Source organism: Phocoena phocoena, chromosome 10 (genome assembly GCF_963924675.1).
Source record: "Phocoena phocoena chromosome 10, mPhoPho1.1, whole genome shotgun sequence".
Taxonomy (NCBI): domain Eukaryota; kingdom Metazoa; phylum Chordata; class Mammalia; order Artiodactyla; family Phocoenidae; genus Phocoena; species Phocoena phocoena.
In genome coordinates, this window is record NC_089228.1 from 65,315,197 (window position 1) to 65,339,387 (window position 24,191).

The 24,191-nt window shown below is 40.6% G+C and overlaps 1 protein-coding gene across 1 annotated transcript in view; it reads right to left on the reverse strand.

Annotated features, from left to right (window-relative positions):
• NUDT3 (nudix hydrolase 3) overlaps positions 1 to 24,191 on the reverse strand; it is a 100,112-nt gene that overhangs the window by 39,715 nt on the left and 36,206 nt on the right. Inside the window, exon 2 of the mRNA XM_065886436.1 lies at positions 4,304 to 4,414. Within this exon, the coding sequence (XP_065742508.1) occupies positions 4,304 to 4,414 (111 nt within the window). The remainder of the gene's footprint in view (positions 1 to 4,303; positions 4,415 to 24,191) is intronic.

Sequence of the window (24,191 nt, forward strand, 5' to 3'; positions counted from 1 at the left end):
GTCATGGGTTTTTTGTGTTTTTTTTTGCGGTACATGGGCCTCTCACTGTTGTGGCCTCTCCCGTTGTGGAGCACAGGCTCCGATGCACAGGCTCAGCGGTCATGGCTCACGGGCCCAGCCGCTCCGCAGCATGTGGGATCTTCCCAGACCGGGGCACGAACCCGTGTCCCCTGCGTGGGCTGGCGGACTCTCAACCACTGCACCACCAGGGAAGCCCCAGGCTGTCATGTTTTATAGCACATGACCTTGCCACTCTGAGCTCAGTTAGAGGAATAAGAAATCAGCAACTGATGCACAGGTAAAGCAGACATCTTCAAAATGGCTAGAAACTGATGTGGCCTGGCAGCTCTGAAGGTTGTAAGTAGGCAAAACTGATCAAGTCCTCTCTCAGGAAGGCTGAATGTGAGATACACAGACAGAGTGAGTCAACAGACAGGTTAGTGACGCACAAGGGAGGAAAAACACCAAACAAAAAGTAGTAAGCTGGGACTTCCCTGGTGGCGCAGTGGTTGAGAATCCGCCTGCCAATGCAGGGGACATGGGTTTGAGCCCTGGTGCGGGAAGACCCCACGTGCCGCGGAGCAACTAAGTCCGTGCGCCACAACTACTGAGCCTGCGCTCTAGAGACCGCGAGCCACAACTACTAAGCCCACGTGCTACAACTACTGAGCCCTCGCACCTAGAGCCCGTGCTCTGCAACAAGAGAAGCCACCGCTCACTGCAACTAGAGAAACCCCGCTTGCAGCAATGAAGACCCAACGCAGCGAAAAATAACTAAATAATATAAATTAAAAAAAAAAAGTGGTAAGCAGAAGCTGGGAGGCTAAGAAGACATTAGAAAGGCAGCGCTCCACAGTGGAAGAGAGGCGCTGGGCCTCTGGTATGGTGACCAGGCTACTGAGCTGCAGTGCATTCCCACATCCATCCACCCACTGTGAGCAAGGCCTGCCTGTGCTCTGTGACCTAAGTTTCCAGTTCTGCACAGCCTGGCTGGACAGCTGCTGTGATACTGCCATATTCTTCTCCCTCAACTAACTGAGGGGCCTGTAGATGTTATGTCTACTCCTGACAACCCAAAAGGGCCTACCTCAATTGCATTTATGTGGCTGCTCTAGAGGTCACGCCAAAAACTGCAGCACTTATTTTGTTCAGCACTTGTTATGTGTTAAGCATTGGGGATTCAACAGTGAGCAAGAAAGAATGGTACCTGGTTACACAGAGTGTAAAGTCTAGCACAGAAGACAACTAGACAAGCGATATGAATAAAACATGATAAATATGATGCTAGAAGTACAGACTGCAATGGAAACACATACGGAGAACAAGTCTGCAGGGAGGAATCATGAAGACTACAGGAAGGAATCATGAAGACTGCATGGAGGAAGAGACCTTCAGGGTGAAGCACAAAGTTAGCCTAGTATGCCAGATACTACAGATGGCTCACTCAGTACCCATCACCACCCACGTGGATTCCATGACCGCTAGTCAGCCTTGTGAAGTTATAGTCTTGACTCAGCTGCAGTGAACTGGATCGACCTTTCCTAACAGGCCACCCCTGAGTCCTGGCCTCATTTAACAGGAAAGATGAAGGAGACCAGACATATTTTATGATTTTCTAATGTATAAAAGAATTTGGCCTATTAGACGGTAACCTCAACTTTGAAAGTATAACTGAATAACTTATTTCTGACTTGTGATTTTAAGTTGAAAATCTCAGTAAGTTTATATACACTATGGGAGTATTTAAGATTCATCTTATTTATAAGTTTAATACATGACATTCATAGGACTTTTTGCTGAAGAGCCTCATAAGGTTTTCATTTTTTTAAAGTCAGACAACTGACGTTCTTTAAAAAGCAATCAAATTAATTAAATTTATAAATGTAATTTGAAACATCTAAAAGTCTTCAATGAACTGGCCTAAGCATTATCCAAAGGCCCCTTAAAAATCTCCTATGCTTATAAATATAGCAATCAGATCTGCAAGCATTAGGAAAGAACAAAGTTTTTGAATGTGTGCTTTTAAAAAGTCATAACATTTTGAAAACTAAATAAACCCCTGAACAGTGGTTTCTGCTTACAAAAGCTACCCTTCAAGGGTAATAAAAAACATCTACCTACAACCTCTCTGATCAAATCTTATTCTCCGTTGATAGATGTGGAATTAGAAAAGCCACCCCCTCCATTTTATTTTGATGTAAGCCATGGAAATGTTTGTCTTTATAATGACACATTTCTCTAATTTATACTGTTTGTACGAATATTTGGTTTATTTGGTACCTTATTCTTTATCCTCTCAATAATGCTGGAATAAAGAACAGGGTATGATATGACTCTTGACTGGAGAGTAAAAAAATCTGCTCAAAGTCAGACAGGATTCTTCAGGGCTGAGAATGGCAGGCAGCGTTTAATTTCAAGCTTGGGATTCCCTTTAAGACAGGAGGTAGGTAAGATACTGACCATATGAAAAGTATACTTTAATTATCTGTGCTGCATTGTTCCCCTTCTCATGTCCCAACTCCACTTTATTCTCCACTCTATTCCCCCTTTTACCTACTGAAGGATGGTATGTAATTTCCAGGAAACAAAAGGGTAACCCTATATCCTTTTCAACTCCCTTATGTACTTCCTATTGCAATCATCTAGTTTTCTACATCTTAGTTGCTCTTATATAACCCAAGGACAATTCGACTGTAGCACTCAACGAAACAATAGTAACAACAACGGGTATAAGTTTTCCTGAGACAGATGCCAAATCCAAATGTGCTCTACAGAGGTAAAGCTGTCACACTTCACCCAAAACTTCTAAACCAGGCAGCAAGTTTTGCCCAAAGGTCTCTGAATTTTTTCCCTTCCTCTCTATTCTAGAACCATCAGTCTATTTCAGGTCTTCCAACAACCTGTCTGAATCCACAGAGCCGCAATAACTCTGTCAAACATCACTTTTGCCTTAGGTACCTCAGAACTCACAGAAGCCAACTGGATTGAAATCAAAATTATGTAGCTTAGGTCCACCAATTGGCCCTACCACACTTATTTGAATAGTCAAACCTTTGAGATCCTCCAGAAAGAACTCTGATAATTTCCAATTGGGGTATTTCTTCAGGACTTTTATGTTCCATCTGTCATAGAAGCATATATTAATTACTTTCTATTCACCCAGCTGTGTACTAGGCACAAGAAGGGAGGATTTAAAATGGGAAATATAATCTTTGTCCTTAGAGGTTACAATCTAGTTATAGATACACAGATATATGATAAAATGAGAGTGGCACAAGTCAACACAAGTTTGCAGGACTTCAGAGCAAGGAAAGAATTCCTTGGGTATTCCAAAGTAAAATTAGTCAAAGAAGACTTCAGCAAGGGCTTGACCCAAAAGAAATGCAGAATTTAGACTTTTTCTAAACTCTACTTTATGTCCTTAGAATCAGTCTTAAGTCCCTTCTGGAACAAGGAAATGGATCTAAAAAGCACTATGTAGCCAAGGCAAGTAAATGGGGGTGGTAAAACTTACACCACTGAGTTAGGACTCCTAAAGGAGATTAGCATAAGCAGAGCAGAGCGTGGTATTGCCACAAGAGGCTATGGAGAAACATCAGTTCCTTCCTCCTGGTTTTGAATTGCAATTTGTTTCTCAGTTTCCCCAACAAAATGTTAAGCCCTTGAAGTAAGGGAACCAAGAGATTTGACTTCTGACTGCTTATTCTAGAGTATCTAGTAAGATATACTGGGCATGGCCCAAGAACTCAATATATATATGTTGAATATCATGTGACCAAATAAAAAAGAAGATACTATTGTCTCTCAAGGTGCACCATTAACAACTTCTGGCTAACAGAAGTATTGCTTTAGCCACTGCTCTATTGCCAGGACCCAAGGAGCATAGGAGAACAAGGGCTGCCTCCTCCTCACCCAAAGGTTAATGAGAATAAGCCATTAATACCAATACTGCTTACTCCTCTTATTTCTATGGGCTGATGAACTATTTGATTCTTGATCTTCTGCCACAGGTAACAGAGACAGTGTGGGAAGAGATCCATAGGAAATCACAAAGGACTGTCTGGTATAATCACATACGGTCACTACTATGAGCCCTCCCCTTGCACAGAGTGCCTGATAAACATCACCATGTCACAACCTGAATGCCCCTTTAATCAAAGAGGCATGTGGTAACTGTTAAGTGCTTTCTTTCTGTGATCATGAGTCTGTTCATTCAGTGAGTGGTGATAAATTAATGAACTACACAGACATGACAGGTTCATGATGACAAGGTACAGCCATGCCCTTTGTTCGCAGTGCACACCTCCTCACAGACTTCACGGACTGCTGCCACACTTGGCTCTTCCTCGGGCTCCATGCCTCCTCCAGGGACAATCCATCGGTCTGGATGGCGACTACTGCTCACGAGTAGCACCTGAAAGTCACAGAGGTCACATGGGTAGTTAAAAACTCAAAAAGACACATTCATACAAATTCAGAGTTTAAACACCACAAAAAAATACCTAAGATCCATTCTTTGTTGATACCTCTCCAAATCACTTCTTGAAAAGTAGCTTTCATTTCTGTATGAAAAAGCAGACAATCTGCCTAGTAAAAGCAGAAGGGCATCTGAACCAGTGGCCATTATGTGTTCCCCCCTCAGACTCTCACTCAGTTGTCCAATCTATCCTCTCCTTTGTTCGTTTCTCTAAAGCCCTTTGAACACACAGCTGACAAAGACACTCAAAAAAACACAAAAAACAAAGATTGTCACTGATGAGCCTGTGAGTGCTATGAAGAGCTGGCCTTGGCCCTAGTTGGCACCACAGTCCCAACTTTCCCTCCAAGGTTCTCACTCCTGTGTGCCCCAGTTCCTGCATCATTAGATGGCCATAGGCCAATACTACACATCACCCTAAGCTCTAAGTATGTGCTGAGAACCTAACTCTCTCACCGACATGAGGACTAGAAAGATTTCTTTTCGTCATTCTTTCAGCTGAGATAAAACTGGAATTCCTTTACTAGGAAACTTTATCAAGAAATGACATTTAATGGCCATGATTAAAATGTCTACAAATAATAAGTGCTGGAGAGGATGCGGAGAAAAGGGAACCCTCTTAAATTGCTGGTGGGAATGTAAATTGGTGCAGCCACAATGGAAAACAGTATGGAGGTTCCTCAAAAAACTAAAAATAGTGTTGCCATATGATCCAGCAATCCCACTCCTGGACATATACCCAGACAAAACTAAAAAGATACATGCACCCCTATGTTCACAGCAGCACTATTTGCAATAGCCAAAACAAGGAAACAATCTAAATGTCCATCAACAGATGAATGGATAAAGAAGAGGTGGTACATATATATACAATGGAATACTACTCAGCCATAAAAAAGAATGAAATAATGCTATTTGCAGCAACATGGATGGACCTAGAGATTATCATACTTAGCGAAGTAAGTCAGAAAGAAAGACAAATACCGTATGATATCACCTATATGTGGAATCTAAAATACGACACAACTGAACATATCTATGAAACAGAAACAGACTCACAGACATAGAGAACAGACTTGTGGTTGCCAAGGGCAGGGCGGGGGGGAGCAGTGGCAGAGGGAAGGACTGGGAGTTTGGGACTAGCAGATGAAAACTAGTATATATAGGATGGATAAACAACAAGGTCCTACTGTATAGCACAGAGAACCATATTCAATATCATGTGATAAATCATAAAGAAAAAGATAATGAAAAAGAATATATATATAACTGAGTCACTCTGCTGTACAGCAGAAATTAACACAACATTGTAAAGCAACTATACTGCAATAAAATTAATTTTAAAAAAAGAAATGAAAAGAAACCAAACAAACACAAAATATTGATACAGAATATAGGTTACTATTTCAAACTTAACCAGTATTGGAGTCATGGTTGAAATAAAATCTAGAATTTCCTTAGTTTCTTTTCCTTAACCCTCCCTAGGACAGATGTTAAATAAAGTTAGCTTTACTCCTAATTCAGAGGTAGCACTGGGTTGGCATTATTTCCAAAACTAAAGGAATCCTCAATTGCTCCCTAAACAATCACTTTCTGATGATGTCTTTTGGGCTTCAGGCCCTATTCCAAACCGTATTCCCCACCCACCCCTCCACTTCCCAGCACTTAACTTCTACTCTGCAGTCATCTTTGTTGCCTGAAAGAAATCACTCCTTCCTCTCTGGCGCTCACAGATCCCACCACTAACTTCCAGTTACCTACCTTCCAGTATTCTCTCTCCCACTTAAGGTCTCTGCAACTATGAGCCCTTGGAAATTCTACCTTTTTCTTCATCTTTAATCCCTTTTCTTCTTGCCATGATAGATTCTCCTGATGCTCTTCTACAAAATCTATGATCTGCAGATCCCCTTAGAGGGGACCACAAGATATAAGAAGGTGGGCTATCCTGGTGGCGCAGTGGTTGAGCGTCCGCCTGCCGATGCAGGGGACACGGGTTCGCGCCCCGGTCTGGGAGGATCCCACACGCCGCGGAGCGGCTGGGCCCATGAGCCATGGCCGCTGAGCCTGCGCATCTGGAGCCTGTGCTCCGCAACAGGAGAGGCCACAACAGTGAGAGGCCCGCATACCGAAAAAAAAAAAAAAGATATAAGAAGGAAATCCATGAATCCATATACAGTCACCAATATATAGCCCATGGACTGAGAAAATAATGTCTTAAACTTACAAGCACTATTTTTAAAAAATATATATAAACTCTGCTTTAATAGAACATGGAATAGCTTAAAATAATATAAAATCCACAGTAGTTTTAGGTTGGTGTGTATATATATTTAATCAAGGGATATTAAAAGTACCACATGAGGGAATTTCCTGGCGGTCCAGTGGCTAGGACTCGGCACTTTCACTGCAATGGCCTGGGTTCAATCCCTGGCTGAGGAACTAAGAGCCCGCAAGCCACAAGGTGCGGCCAAATAATTAATTTTTAAAAAGTACAATGTGGAGGTTTCATGAAATTATGCTTTTAAATAAGAGTCTTTGTTGGACTCCTACTTCATGCCATATACAAAAATTAACTCATAGTGGACCAACAACCTAAACGTAAGAGCTAAAACTATAAACGGGTAAATCTTAATGACCCTGGATTTGGTAACATAGGCCAAATTCTTAGACATGACAACAAAAGCCTGAGAAACAAAACCAAAAAATTTTTGATAAGTTAGACTTCATCAAAATTAAAATCTTCTGTGCATCGAAGGGCATTATCAAGGATGTGAAAAGACAACCTACAGAATGGAAGAAAATATTTGCAAATCCTCTGATAAGGGTCCAGTATCCAAAATATATAAAGAACTCATACAACTCAAGGACAAAATGACAAACAGCATTTCTCCAAAGAAGATATACAAATAGCCAACAGGCACATGAAAAGATGATCAACACCATTAGTCACTAGAGAAGTACAAAGTAAAACCACCACGAGATACCACTTAACACCCACTAGAATGGTTACAATTTTTTAAATAATAAGTACTGACAAGAATGTAGAGAAACAGGAACCTTCATACACTGCTGGTAGGAATGTAAAATAGTTTAGGCACTGTGGAAGTTAGGCTGTTCCTCAAAAAGTTAAACATAAAATTACCATATGATCTAGCAATTCCACTCCCAGGTATACGCCATACCCCGAAGAATTGAAAACGGGTACCCTAACACTTGGACACAAATGCTCCTAGCAGTATTATTCACAATAACCAAAAAGCAGAAATAATTCAAATGTCCAGCAATGGATGAATGGATAAACAAAACATGGCATATACATACAAGGATTAGTTTTCAGCCATAAAAAGGAACATAAATGTTACGCTTGAGAACATTACGGTAAGTGAAAGCCACACTTAAAAAGTCACATGTTGTATAATTCCACTTATATAAAATATGCAGAATAGGTAAATCCATAGAGACAGAAAAGAGATTGGTGGTTGCCAGGGACTGGAGGAAGGGAAGAATAGGGAGTAACTTCTTAATGGATACAGGTTTTATTTTGGAATGATGAAAAGTGTTTTGAAACTAGACATAAGTGGTGGTTGCTAAATGCCACGGACTTACTTTAAAATGGTTAATGTTATGTGAACTTCAGCTCAATAAAATAAAGCTAGTTTTAAGATCACAGTAATTTTTTACAAGCTAAAGTAGTCAGCGCCATCACTCTCCTTCAGAGTCTACACTCCGGAGGAGTGGCCTCTCAGGTTACCCTTAGTTTTACTATATTAAATCATTTCCATAAAGGAAAAAGGGGATCACTGCCATACCCATTCTCCTCGAGAACTGTGGCCAATCTTACATTTTCAAAAATTCCTTATCAAAAGAAAAATAAACCCAAATATAACCATCTTTGTTAATTCAAGCCAAAAAGTTTTTAAAAAGTCCTCTCCAAAGACTCTCTAGACAATGGCATTTAAGTCATATCTATCTAATCTGTAAAGGAGATTCAAGAAGAAAAAGTAGAAAAATGGGTTAATCCTTCACTGATTTGTTATATAAATAACAACATGCAGTCTTTCTTCCTAGAGATTTCCCACTTCTTGGCAAAGTGTTTACCAGCCATTTTAAACCTAAGCATTTGCTTCAAAGGCTGACTAGGGCCATCCAATTAGGTTATAGTCCAAATGAAAGACCTTTAAAGGGACATTTCAAAGCTAAAGCAAAGAAAAGCAAACTTGTACCACAGAGTATAATTTAATTTCTAAATATCAGTAAATGTGCAATATTAATGAGTAAATCTAGCCAGTGTTATTGCTTTGTACATTCAAAGGATGACTATATGAGGTAAGAATACATATAACACTGCAGCTGGAGGAAGAGAGCTGCATTACTTCCTAGTCATACTTCAAAGCAAACACTATTACCAGCAAATAGTTCTTCGCCTCAGTAAGCTTCCTTGACAACCCATTGAAAATTTAGTGCAAAAACCAAAACAAAATATTCTTTATTTTAGCCAGAGGGTTTACTCCCTCCTACCTTACAAAACAGTGAGTAGTGTTCTGGTCAGTAAATTCTTATTCTGAAGCTTGATTTTTAAATACAAATTATCTAAAAAGAAATAAATGGCAAAGCTCCTAAGAGATTCTGAAAATGACACACTAAGAAAAAAAATTTTGTCATTTATTCAACAAATATTCATTAGGCATTACAATGAGCCAGGAACAGGAGATGCAGAGGTTAGAACCTCTGCAATTTTGAGGCAGATCAAACTGGGGGACTAGCCAACCAAGTGTATTAGACCTCTTGTGAAGCTCTTTTCATCAAGATAGGTGATAACCCTGCAGAGATGGAGAAACAAACCCACAGAACACACCCATCCATATATGAACTCTTGGATTCATGACACAGGTGATCCTCCTCGGACAACTTAGTATCCTCATGGACACAGAAAAATCATTATATTGATTAGGGACAAGGGTGTAGTGAAAAAATAAAGAAATGTGGGGAGATTTACATAAAGGGCTTCAGCTAAAACAGTAATATTTTATTTCTTTTTTCTTTTTCTTTTTTTTGCCCGCACCACGCAGCTTGCCAGATCTTAGTCCCCTGACCAGGGATTGAACCCAGGCCACTGCAGTGAAAGCACCGAGTCATAACCACTGGACCGCCAGGGAATTCTCAGTAATTTTTAAATTAATTAATTAGGTTGCTTTGGGTCTTTGTTGCTGTGCACGGGCTTTTCTCTAGTTGCGGCGAGCAGGGGCTACTCTTCGTTGCAGTGTGTGGGCTTCTCGTTGCGGTGGCTTCTCTTGTTGCAGAGCACAGGCTCTAGGCTCACGGGCTTCAGTAGTTGTGGCAGTGGGCTCAGTGGTTGTGGCTCGCGGGCTCTAGAGCGCAGCCTCAGTAGTTGTGGTGCACGGGCTTAGTTGCTCTGTGGCATGTGGAATCTTCCCAGATTCCACCACTTCCCACCACTAGGGAAGCCCAATGTTTTATTTTTTAGGTTTTAAAAAATTGCTTTAAAATTGTTTAATGCGAATTTTCAAAAGAATATAAAATTCATATTTCTTTTAGAAATATGAATTTCTAAAAGAAAGCCATAGTCCCTGACCTAGAGAAACTGATTATCTAGTGGACAGAGGAGAAAAAAAAAAAAAGTACTAATACAGGGTGAGGAGTGCTATGGCTGAGGTATGCACAGGATACCACAATGACAATGGAAAGAGACACCTAACCCAGGTTGGCAGGGGGGTGGTAGGGGGATGGTAAGGGAAGGTTTCTTAAAGGAAGTGACTTGAGTTGAATCCAAGTTCAAGGACACTCATTCAACAAAAAAATCATCAGAAGTCTACTGTATGACCCTGTGTTTAGGATACAAAGCAAGGCAGATACAGCCTCAGCTCTTGAGAAACTTAAAGTTCAACGGATGAGGGACTTCCCTGGTGGCACAGTGGTTAAGAATCTGCCTGCCAATGCAGGGGACGTGGGTTCGATCCCTGGTCCAGGAAGATCCACATACCGCGGAGCAACTAAGCCCAAGCACCACAACTACTGAGGCTGCGCTCTAGAGCCCGCGAGCCACAACTATTGAGCCCGCATGCTGCAACTACTGAAGCCCGCGTGCCTAGAGCCCGTGCTCCCCAAGAGAAGCCACTGCAACGAGAAGCCCGCACACCACAACAGAGATAGCCCCTGCTCTCCGCAACTAGAGAAAGCCTGCATGCAGCAACGAAGACCCAACTCAGCCAATAAATAAAGCTCAATGGATGAGACCGACAATAAGTCAGGGGACCAATTATATTTCAGTGACTGTGCTACAGACCACAATGCTCACTAGATATTGCATGCTCTTGCCTATGGTACCCAGCCTCCCATTGCTGTTAGGTGGGACCATTTGACTAGTTTTGCGTAATGAAATATGAGCAGAAGGGACACGTGTCACTTTTGGGCTGAGACAGGGAGAAGCCCATCCAGTCTCCTTCCTCCTCTGTTACAGTGCCCAAGAACATTGTGAGTTCCAGCTGGTGTAGCTACAAGCCTGAACCCCTTGAATGGAAGAGAGTTCCTGTGTGGAGCAGAGCCTCTGAAAACCCATGACTGATAAGCATCATCACAAGTAATAAAACTCTGTTGTGTTAAAACAGTGAGATTTCAGGATAAATGTCACGGCAATATAACCTAGTTGATCCTGATTAAGAGTGTGAAAGATCAGTGAAAGGTCTAAGGATTGGTTCCGTTGATTGCCTCATACTTAAGCATAGTGCCTGACCCATATAGGTGGCCAATAAATGTTTGATGAGCAAATGAAAGAATGGACCATTGACTGAGGGAACAAACTACTTTAAAAAAGGAATGCAGAGAGCATATAGACAAGGTTAATGAGGGAAGCTGAACAAAAAGGCAGAGGTCCAATTATAAAGAGTTTGGATCGAAACCTGAAGGCAATGGGTAAGTCACTGAGGTTGTCAGAAGAAATGACATAACCCAATTTGGGTTTTAGAAAGGTCACTCTGACTTGGGCTGGATATGGGCAGACCTGCAGAAATACATTTCTGCAGTTGATTCAGAGGAAGAACGAGGACAAAAGTGGGAGTTGGAAGGAAGGGACAGATTTCCAGATATACAGAAGGGAAAAGTCCACAGGACCAGGTGACTGACAGGATGTAGGCCAGGTCAATGGTGAAGCTGCCCTCCAAGGAGAATGTGGAAGGGTAGGGGGAGGAAGGAACCACAGGGAAGCTGTCCTCCGAATATATGAATTTGAGAGTTCAATAAGATGTCTAACGGATATTTCTAGTAGATAATCATATAAATGTTGGACAGGCACTAAAAAGAGGGGAAGAGACAAACACAAGGGAGAAAATGTGCATTTGCAAAGCTCTAGCTGGAGGAGTTATCGCCATTCCCCCTACTTACCTTCCACTCCCCGTGGTGACCAGCAAGTTTCCAATCTCACTGCCAACAGTATAGTAGGGGTAGATATATTCTAGGTATTCCAAGTTAAAGTTCTGGAAATATTTTTCTTAAAAAATCAATTATCTATGGTGATAATCTACAACATGGAAAATCCTGATTAGCAAGCTATATATCTTAGACACATTACTAATTTCCAGAAAATTGCAGGCAGTAACGCACCTAACATAATCTCATTTCCAACAACGCAATGCCCCCGGCATTCGACAGCCCCTTAACAATGCCATTACTGCCAGACAGCTCTGCTGGTAGCCCAGATGGCACAAGGGCTGCACCTTATCAGATCTGTGACATGCTCTGCAAACTGCTTTTACAGTTAAGCCCATTCTAACTGTTTACGTGGTCCTTCTTAAAAATAAGAAGACTTCCCTGGTGGCGCAGTGGTTAAGAATCCTCCTGCCAATGCAGGGGCCACGGGTTCGAGCCCTGGTCCGGGAAGATCCTACATGTTGTGGAGCAACTAAGCCCGTGCACCACAACTACTGAGCCCACGTGCCTAGAGCCCGTGCTCCACACAAGAGAAGCTCGCGCACCGCAACAAAGAGTAGCCCCCCCTTGCCACAACTAGAGAAAGCCCACGCTCAGCAATGAAGACCCAACGCAGCCAAAAAATAAATTAATTAATTAATTACTTTAAAAAAATAGATCCATAATAGTGAATAATTATCTGCACTTGTTCGGATTCCAGATAAATTTACCTTTATTTTTGGCTGCGTTCTCTGGCTCGTGGGATCTTAGCTCTCCAACCAGGGATCGAACCCGTGTCCCTTGCAGTGGAAGCGTGGAGTCCTAACCACTGGACTGCCAGGGAATTCCCCAAATTTACCATTTTTTACAGAATGTTTTAAATAACAGCTGCCACAAGTTCCTGGACACAAGGACCCTATAAAATGTCTAAATGATGAATAATGCTGAGTATGAGGTGAAATAACTTGTTCAAATTAAATCAGTAAATTATCACAGGGCCAACCAATAGCAGTTTCAGTTCTTAGAGTTTTAAAGCCATTTTACCCTTTAGCTATTTTTTTCCCCTACACAGGAGCTCAGAATACTGCTAAAAAGGAGGAACAAGTAGACATAAACAGTTTACAAAATCCCTTCATTTTATCTAGCTAATCACGTTGTTTATTTAACAAAAGAGGAAATTCTCTGCCTAGTACAAAGACTGTGATATGACCAGATATTCTGCACAGTTTTTACTTTGGGAGGAACAAGGTATTTTAAGCACAGATATCCCAGGGTATGGAGTATACTGCTAGAGGTCTATGTGATTGAGTGTCCTGCCCTGTCTTTCCAAATGAACGTCCAAATGTTAAGATAACCACACATAGCCCTTTATATTACCTGGTATTCAATGACTTTTTTAATTTCTAAAAAGACGACTAAAGAAACCCAGTAAAGGGACTTCCCTGGAAGTCTAGTGGTTAGGACTTCACCTTCCAGTGCAGGGGGTGAGGGTTCAATCCCTGGTCGGGGAGCTAAGATCCCACATGCCTCACGGCCAAAAAACCAAAACATGAAACAGAAGCGATATTATAATAAATCCAATAAAGACTTTAAAAATAGTCCATATCAAAAAAAAATCTTGAAAAAGAAAAGAAACCCAGTAAACTTGGCTATATTTGCAGGTTATATAAAAATAAAAACAAAGGCTTAAAGTTGCTGGATCACACTGTCTGAACATAACTTACTGGAATGATTGAGTTGTTCCTGTAAACCTCAACTCCCCTCCCACAATTCTTGTAAATAATGAAAAAAAAGACAACAACAACAAAAAGACTAATACTGGGGGAAACAAACAAAAACAACAGCAGGTAGTATTTATTCAGTGCCCACTTTGTGCTAGGTGCTGCCGTTTTACATGTTCTATTTTTAATATACTATCCCTAATTTTCAAACAATCATACAAACCAGGCATTATGTAATTCTTGCCATTATACTGATGAGGAAACCAAGCCTTAGATGATTTGGTGATGTGGTGAAGGACATAGAAAGGATAGCACTGAGCCAGGATTCAAACCACAGGTTACTGGCCTGACTGACAGCCAGATGACTGAAAGCCTGTTACATCCATGATGTAGCTAGCAGCATATGAAAAACCTTCTGAAAACTTAGCCACCACTGGATAAAAGCCATGACATGATTTTCTCCAGGGCAGGTACAAGGAAAGGATGGAGAAGGTATTTTAATCTAATCTCTGATTCAAATCAAGAATTTGGAGCCCCTTCCACTATTCTCTTCTGTGAACAGAGACTATTTGCTTACTTATTATATCTTTCCTGGCCAGAGCTGTCTTCTACATAGAGAGGCACTACGAGCTCCTCTATATTATGCAACTTTTTAACACTTTCTTTTCTGAAAATGTTTATTAATAAATATAAAAAATGACTAGTAATTCTCAATGTGAAGTTCCATTAATCTTCACATTTGTTTAGAAACTACATAAAAAAAAGAATGTCTATATGTGTATAACTGAGTAACTTTGCTGCACAGCAGAGACTGGCACAACGCTGTAAACCAACTATACTTCAAGTTAAAAAAAATTGGAAAAAAAAAGAAACTACATATCTCAAGTGATTCTTTACTTAAGCATTTATTCCACAAAAAAATGCTATTCAGTCATTACTTGCTTAGAAATGAATTGAGGCATGGGGGGTTGGGGTGGGGGTGATGTACAAAAATATACAAAGCCTACCCTTGAACAGCCCACCCCCTAATGCAAACTATGGCCCCTGGGTCAAATCTAGCCTACCACCTGTTTCTGTATGGCCCATGACTTAAGAATGGTTTTTACATTTTCAAAAGGTTAAAAAAAATCATAAGAAGAATATTGTGACATGTGACCTGATATGAAATTCAAGTTTCAGTGTCCATAGATAGTTTATTAAAACACAGCCATGTTCATTCATTTACCAACAGTCTATGGCTACTTTCAAGCTACAATGGCAAAGTTGAGTAGTCCTCACAGAGATCAAAAATATTTACTATCTAATCCTTTATGGAAAAAGTTTGCCAACCCTTGATCTAATGAAGGGCCCAAGCAGCCACAACATCATGTTGACAAGGACTATTATGAAGGAAAGAAGATTCTGAGAGGGTCCCAGAATACCTCTCAAGAGGGAACATTTGAGTTGGGCCTAGAGGAGAAATTTACTGAGCCCAGAAAGGAGAGGTGTTCCAGGCAAGAGGCACTGCAATCACAAAGCCACAGATGCAGGAAACAGTATATTATATCCAGAGAATACTGAGAAATTCAAGTAGTTTGATATGGTGAAGGGTACATGATGGGAAGGAAGAAGAGGGCAACAGAGGAGGCTGATAAATTAACTGAGACCAGTATAAAAAGTTCATATAAGTACGTCAAAGAGTTATGGCAGGGCTTCCCTGGTGGCGCAGTGGTTGAGAGTCCGCCTGCCGATGCAGGGGACACGGGTTCGTGCCCCGGTCTGGGAAGATCCCACATGCCGCGGAACGGCTGTGCCCGTGAGCCATGGCCGCTAAGCCTGCGCATCCGGAGCCTGGGCTCCGCAACGGGAGAGGCCACAACAGTGAGAGGCCCGCGTACCGCAAAAAAAAAAAAAAAAAAAAGAGTTATGGCAACTGAAGGCAACTGGGAATCCTCCTTGGTTTCTGAGGAGGAAGAAGGCAATCTCACTTGTGTTTCAGAAGCTTGAATCTGGAGGCTGAATGAGTGATGGGCGGGAGGTGGGACAGAGTTCAGTTAGAGAGGATAAGGGAGCTGGATGTAATCCGCGTCCCTGGAGAAGGGGAGCAGCAAGTGGATTCAAGTCATATTTAGGAGACAGCAATGATAGGAACTGGTAATTAAACAGAAATTAGGGCACCGTGAAAGGGATGCAGAGGCTATGGCTTCTAACTGGGGTCAGTAGGTGGACAGAGATATCCATTTCTCAAGAGAGAGAAATACAGGAGAGAAGCAGGTGGGAAAGGGAAAAACAGTTTAAGATACTACAGGAAAAGTTAAGCTTCCTACACTCTCCGTATATTATGGGAACTTCTAAAATCTCAATTTAAACGTCCATTTGAAAGCATTCACCCAAGAAACAGTGGTTGCCTCTGTACAGTACAATTGGTGGCACTGAGGAGGAGGAGGCATTTCACTTTAAAACCTTGTGTATAGCTTGAATATGTTAGAACAAGCATTTCAGACTTTTATAATTGAGCAAGAAGAATGCCAAGCATTTATTCCCTAGGAAATTTCTGAAAGCCAAACGGAGTGAATGAAATATTCAGAATGCTCAAGTTTCTTCAGGTCATTAAAACAACGCCATAGGAACAGCATTCCTGACATCCATAAACTACATTTATGTTCAAGTCCTCTCAATAACATTTTTAAAGTTTCCTTTGCACAGATCTCGCCCATTTCTTAAGTTTACTGTTTTTTGTTACTGATATAACTCTATCCTATTGCTTATTATTTAAAAGAAGTCATAACAAATTTTTACAGGTTACTATTAAAATAATCTTAATTCCATACATAAGCACAATCACAGGACTAAGAGAAATTATTTTTAAAAGCAAAAAAGAAATTTTTACTTAACACCAATGTATTCTAAACCATGACGGTTTATTTCATGGCTATAGTTTGCCCAGCTAAACTATACTGACCAGATATAGATAGACACAACCAGATGTACAGGAAAGGCAGGCCTTATGGTGGGGCCAGAAGAGCAATAAGCAGGGGCAGGCAGGTCATAAACAACTGTTCTTTTGCAATTCTGACCACATGTGTGTGAACTCCAGCTTATCCTAAGAACAAAAAATGGGCCAGATATACATGTGCACCAGGAACAAAACAAACATTTAACTATACAAGAGTTAAGATAGATAGTTTTAAAAAGGAAAACAGTTTTATGTAATTTCAAGTACTATATTTCACAAATTTTTGTGTTCCTAACTGAACTAAATTTAACTGTCAAACTTCCATTTTACTACAAATTACACTTTATTTACTCTATTTAGGAAGATGCGGGAGGCTCAAAAGGGAGGGGACATGGGTATACATGTATGCATATGGCCGATTCACTTTGTTGTACAACAGAAACTAACACAGTATTGTGAAGCAATTATACTCCAATAAAGATCTATAAAAAACTAAGTAAATAAAATAAAAACAACAACATAAAAAGGAAGATGGGGGAGTATCACTAGAAATCACAGAAGAAAACTAGGTAGCAACTGCATTAAGATTGAGAATTCTTGGCTAAGAGTTCTTTACTTGAAGACAATCCAGTGCTCTAAGACTCAGAATAAATAGAAGTAAATGTAGGAAGAGGGGGTTTATTATAGACCCAAGATGTTTTAATTACTCCAAATCCATAGAAAATGAGTATTAATAAATCTTTTTTTTTTTTTTTTTTTGCGGTGCGCGGGCCTCTCACTGTTGTGGCCTCTCCCCGTTGCGGAGCACAGGCTCCGGACGCACAGGCTCAGTGGCCATGGCTCACGGGCCCAGCCGCTCCGCCGCATGTGGGATCTTCCCAGACCGGGGCACGAACCCGTGTCCCCTGCGTCGGCAGGCGGACTCTCAACCACTGCGCCACCAGGGAAGCACTAAATAAATCTTATATAATTAAACAACTACTGTAAGAGTCACAAGAAACTGATAACACAGGCTGTCTTATGTGGAAAGAAACTGGGTAACTGGGGGAATAAGTATGGAAGGGAGAATTTTCACTGTATCCCACTTGTGCCTTTTAAATTTTGAACCATGTAAATGTACTGCCTATTCAAAAGTAAATTTAACTTAAGAGCTCATTAAACATTATAAATGACCAAATGAAGAACAATTCTGAATCTTCTACGAACCATATTTTTTTTTCACATCTTTATTGGAGTATAAATGCTTTACAACGTTGTGTTAGTTTCTGCTGTATAACAAAGTGAATCAGCTATATGTATACATATATCCCCATATCCCCTCCCTCCCACCCTCCCTATCCCATCCCCCTAGGTTGTCACAAAACACGGAGCTGATCTCCCTGTGCTATGCAGCAGCTTCCCACTAGCCATCCATTTTACATTTGGTAGTGTATATATGTCAGTGCTCTCTCTCACTTCGTCCCAGCTTCTTCTCCCCACCGCCCCCCAACCCCGTGCCCTCAAGTCCATTCTTTACATCTGCGTCTTTATTCCTGCCCTGCTACTAGGTTCATCAGTACCGCTTTTTATAATTCCATATATATGCGTTAGCATATGGTATTTGTTCTTCTCTTCCTGACTTACTTCACTCAGTATGACAGACTCTGGGTCCAACCACCTCACTACAGATTAACTCAATTTCATTCCATTTTATGGCCGAGTAATATTCCATTGTATATAGGTACCACATCTTCTTTATCCATTCATCTGTTGATAGACATTTGGGTTGCTTCCATGTCCTGGCTATTGTAAATAGTGCTGCAATGAACACTGTGGTACATGATTCTTTTTTTTTTTTTTTTTTTTTCATGATTCTTTTTGAATTATGGTTTTATCAGGGTATACGCCCAGTAGTGGGATTGCTGGGTCATATGGTAGCTCTATTTTTAGTTTTTTAAGGAACGTCCATACTGTTCTCCATAGAGGCTGTATCAATTTACATTCCCACCAACAGTGCAGGAGGGCTCCCTTTCCTCCACACCCTCTCCAGCATTTATTGTTTGTAGATTTTTTGATGATGGCCATTCTGACTGGTGTGAGGTGATACCTCATTGTGGTACAAACCACATTTAAGGCATTATCATATGTTCAAATTCCCTACATATGATAATTTGCTCTATAATGCATCTTAAAATGTAATGTCAGGAAAAGTCTATTTCTATATTAACTTGTATGTGTTCTTTTATCAGACATTAAAAAGCCATTACTCCTATCATCTTTTCTTCTTTCTTTTTAGCTAACGCATGGGAGAACTAGATTTAGCGGACAACTGTTCATTCTTGGAACATCTCTTCCACAGATCTTTCTTAATTTTTAGCTGATCTGTTTCATATATTTTTTATTTATTATTTTTAAAATTTTTTTGGCCACACCACATGGCATGCAGGATCTTAGTTCCCCAACCAGGGATCAAACTCACGCCCTCTGCAGTGAAAGCACAGAGTCTTAACCGCTGGACTGCCGGGGAAGTCCCTGTTTCATATATTTTTAATGCAAGCTCTCTCAAATCTTTTTCTTAAAGTAAAGAATATCAAAATTATAAATTAGGGCTTCCCTGGTGGCACAGTGGTTGAGAGTCCACCTGCCGATGCAGGGGACACGGGTTCGTGCCCTGGTCCAGGAAGATTCCACATGCGGCGGAGCGGCTGGGCCCGTGAGCCATGGCCGCTAAGCCTGCGCATCCAGAGCCTGGGCTCCGCAATGGGAGAGGCCACAACAGTGAGAGGCCCATATACCGCAAAAATAAATAAATAAATAAATTAATTAATTAATTAACCTTGCCAGTCTTTTTTTCAACCACCAAAAGGCCAAGTCAATAATTACTCTACCCTACCCTGGAAAAGCATCATTTCTGAACATATTTTTGCAGTGCCTCTAAAACTTTAACAATTTGATGCTAAATTCGTCTCTCAATTATACTTCAAAGCATTTGGAGAATGAAATGGCCTCACAACACCCACCCAATGAAGTATGCAGAAAACAAAGCCTTTTTACCCATGAAATTATAATGAATTATAAATTTCTATTTAAAACAGACCACTCTAAAAGGAAAATTTTTAAGAGAATACTTTTAAAAAGTTACTACAGTCTTAAAAAAATTGCTTTTAAAAAAATAGCTTTTAAAAAAAATTGAGGTGAAGTACACATAACAAAATTAAGCATTTTAAAGTGAACAATTAGGTGGAATTTAGTACATTTACAATGCTGTGAAACCACCACCTCTAGCTCCAAAACACTCTTGTCACCCCAAAATAAAACCTCATAACCATTAAACAGTTAGTTACTCCTCATTCCAGACCCCAGACCTCCAGCCCCCGGTAACCATCAATCTGTTTTCTGCACCTATGGATTTCCCTATTTTGCATATTTCATATAAATGGAATCATACAACATGTGATCAAAGGGTCTGGCTTCATTTACTCAGCATGTTTCTGAGGTTCATCCACAATGTAGCATGTATCAGTACTTCATTCCTTTTTATGGCTAATAACAGTCCATTTTATGCATATATTACAATTGTTTTATCTATTCATTTATTGATGGACATTTGGTTGTTTCTACCTTTGGCTATCATGAATAGTGTTGAACATTGTATACAAATATTTGAATACCTGTTTTCAATTGTTTTCCATATATATCCAGGAGTGGAACTGCAGGATCAAACATAATTCTGTTTAACTTTCAAGAACCACCAAACTATTTCCATAGCGACTGAACCGTTTTACTTTCCCATCAACAACATACAGGTATCCAATTTCTCCACATCCTAAGACTTGTTATTTTCCACTTTCTTAAAGTGGGTGTGAGGTGGTAAAATTAGTTTTAAGAATGTCCTAGGGCTTCGCTGGTGGCGCAGTGGTTGAGAGTCCGGCTGCTGATGCAGGGGCACGGGTTCGTGTCCCGGTCCGGGAAGATCCCACATACCGCAGAGCGGCTGGGCCCATGAGCCATGGCCGCTGAGCCTGTGCGTCCGGAGCCTGTGCTCCGCAACGGGAGAGGCCACAACAGTGAGAGGCCCGCCTACCGCAAAAAAAAAAAAAAAAAAAAAAAGAATGTCCTAATAATGACTTAACTTCTGAAGGAAGGTAGAATGCCTGACCAGTAAGAATGGGAAATAGTAAACTCTTATTCCCCCCCTAACCCCAAGAAAACCTCAACTAACTAGACTCTTTCTCCCAGAAAGTAAAAATTTACCGGATATCAAGAGAATGAGAAGACAAGGCACAGACTGGGAGATAACACTTGCAAGAGACATATCCAATAAAGAACTTATCCAAAATATACAAAGAACTCTTAAAACTCACAATAAGAGGGCTTCCCTGGTGGCGCAGTGGTTGAGAGTCCGCCTGCCGATGCAGGAGATGCCCGAATGCCCTGGTCGGGGAAGATCCCACATGCAGCGGAGCGGCTGGGCCCGTGAGCCATGGCCGCTGAGCCTGCGTGTCCGGAGCCTGTGCTCCGCAACGGGAGAGGCCACAACAGTGAACGGCCCACGTACAGCAAAAAAAACCCCCAAAAACCAAAAAACCTCACAATAAGAAAATAACCAACCTAATTAAAAAACAGGTAAAAGACCTGAACAGTCACCTCACCAAAGAAGATATACAGATGGTAAATAAACATATGAAAAGATGCTCAACCTCATTTGGCATCAGGGAATTGCAAATTAAAAAAAAAAAAACAAAAAGGCGATACTGTTACACACCTATTAGAATGGCCAAAATCCAGAACACAAAAACACCAAAGGCTGGTAAGAATGCAGAGCAACAGGAATTCTCATTCACTGCTGGTGGGAATGTAAATTGTACAGCCACTTCGGAAGACAGTTCGGTGGTTTCTTACAAAACTAAACATACTCTTACCAAAGGGTTCAGCAATCATGCTCCTTTGTGTTTACCCAAAGGGGTTGAAAACTTGTGTCCATACAAAAACCTGTACACAAACATTTATAGCAGCTTTATTCATGATTACCAAAACTTGGAAGCAACCAGGTGTCCTTCAGCAGGTTAATGGATAAATATCCAGACAACGGAATATTATTCAGTGCTATTAAGCCATGAAAAGACATGGAGGAACCTTAAATGCATACTACTAAAGGAAAGAAGCCAGTCTGAAAAAGCTACATACTGTATGATTCCAACTATGACATTTTGGAAAAGGCAAAACTATGGAGATGGTAAAAAAGATCAGTGGCTACCAGGGACTATGGGAAGGGAGAGATGAATAGGCAGAGCATGGAAGATTTTTAGGGCAGTGAAACTATTCTGTATGATACTCTAATGACGGACACATGTCATTACACATTTGTCAAAATCCACAGGATGTACATACAACACCAAAAGTGAATCCTAATATAAACTATGAACTTTGGGTGATAATGATATATCAATGTGGAATCACTGATTGTAACACACGCATCACTCTGGTGGGTGATGTTGATAGTGGGGGAGGTTATAAGTGCGTGGGGGCAGAGGACATATATGAGTACTCTGTACTTTCCACTCAGTTTTGCTGTGAACCTAAAATTGCTCTAGAAAATAAAGTCTATTAAAAAAAAAGTATTAGGGACTTCCCTGGTGGTCCAGTGGTTAAGACTCTGTGCTTCCACAGCAGGGGGCACAGGTGTGATCCCTGGTTGGGGAACCAAGACCCCACATGCTGTGCGGTGTGGCCAAAAAAAAAAAAGTATTAAAATATTTTTTAAAGGTATTGAATATATTTTAAAAAGTTATTGCTGGATTCCTTTAAAGGACCAGTAAAGGCTCAATCTGAACTCACAGGATTATTAGTAACAGTTGTAACTAACATTTTTATAGCAATTTAGAATGTCCCAAGTGCTATGCATGTAAATATAATCTAACTTAATTCTCACAATGACCCTAGGAATGAGATGATGTTAGTGGACATATTTCTATTTTACACTTGAAGAAACTGTGGTTTCAAGAGGGTAACTCAGACCTGAAGTACAGACATGACTACAGTAATCAAGACGGTATGGTACTGGCACAAAAACAGAAATACAGATCAATGTAACAGGATAGAAAGCCCAGAGATAAACCCACGAATATATGGTCACCTTATCTTTGACAAAGGAGGCAAGAATATACAATGGAGAAAAGGAAGCCTCTTCAATAAATGGTGCTGGGAAAACTGGACAGCTACATGTAAAAGAATAAAATCAGAACACTACCTAACACCATACACAAAAATAAACTCCAGATGGATTAAAGACCTAAATGTAAGACCAGATACTATAGAACTCTTAGAGGAAAACATAGGAAAAACACTCTTTGACACAAACTACAGCAAGATCTTTTTTGACCCACCTCCTAGAGTAATGAAAATAAAAACAAAAATAAACAAATGGGACCTAATGAAACTTAAAGACTTTTGCACAGCAAAGAAAACCATAAACAGGATGAAAAGACAACCCTCAGAATGGGAGAAAATATTTGCAAATGAAGCAACTGACAAAGGATTAATCTCCAAAATATACAAACAGCTCATGGAGCTCAACATCAAAAAAACAAACAACTCAATTAAAAAATGGGCAGAAGAACTAAATAGACATTTCACCAAAGAAGATATATAGATGGTCAAGAGGCACATGAAAAGCTGCTCAACATCACTAATTATTAGAGAAATGCAAATCAAAACTACAATGAGGTATCACCTCATACAGGGCAGAATGGCCATCATCAAAAAATCTACAAACAATAAATGTTGGAGAGGGTGTGGAGAAAAGGGAACCCTTCTGCACTGTTAGTGGGAATGTAAATTGATACAGCCACTATGGAGAACAGTACGGGGGTTCCTTAATAAACTAAAAATAGAACTACCATATGACCACAGTATATGCCACTACTGGGCATATACCCTGAGAAAACCGTAATTCAAAAGGACACATGTGGGCTTCCCTGGTGGCGCAGTGAAACTATTCTGTATGATACTGAATATCAAGACAGTACCATACTGTCTTGATTACTGTAGTCATGTCTGTACTTCAGGTCTGAGTTACCCTCTTGAAACCACAGTTTCTTCAAGTGTAAAATAGAAATATGTCCACGAACATCATCTCATTCCTAGGGTCATTGTGAGAATTAAGTTAGATTATATTTACATGCATTTTCTGTATGATACTCTGCCTGCTGATGCAGGGGACACGGGTTTGTGCCCTGGTCCAGGAAGATCCTGCATGCCGCGGAGCGGCTGGGCCTGTGAGCCATGGCCGCTGAGCCTGCGCGTCCAGAGCCTGTGCTCTGCAATGGGAGAGGCCACAGTAGTGAGAGGCCCGCATACGGAAAAAAAAAAAAAGGACACATGTACCCCAGTGTTCACTGCAGCACTATTTACAATAGTCAGGACACGGAAACAACTTAAATGTCCAACGATAGATGAATGGATAAAGGAGATGTGGTACATATATACAATGGAATATTACTCAGCCATAAAAAGGAACGAAATTGGGTCATTTGTAGAGATGTGGATGGACCCCAGAGTCTGTCATACAGAGTGAAGTAAGCCAGAAAGAGAAAAACAAATATCGTCTATTAACTCATATATGTGGAATCTAGAAAAATGGTACAGATAAACCTAT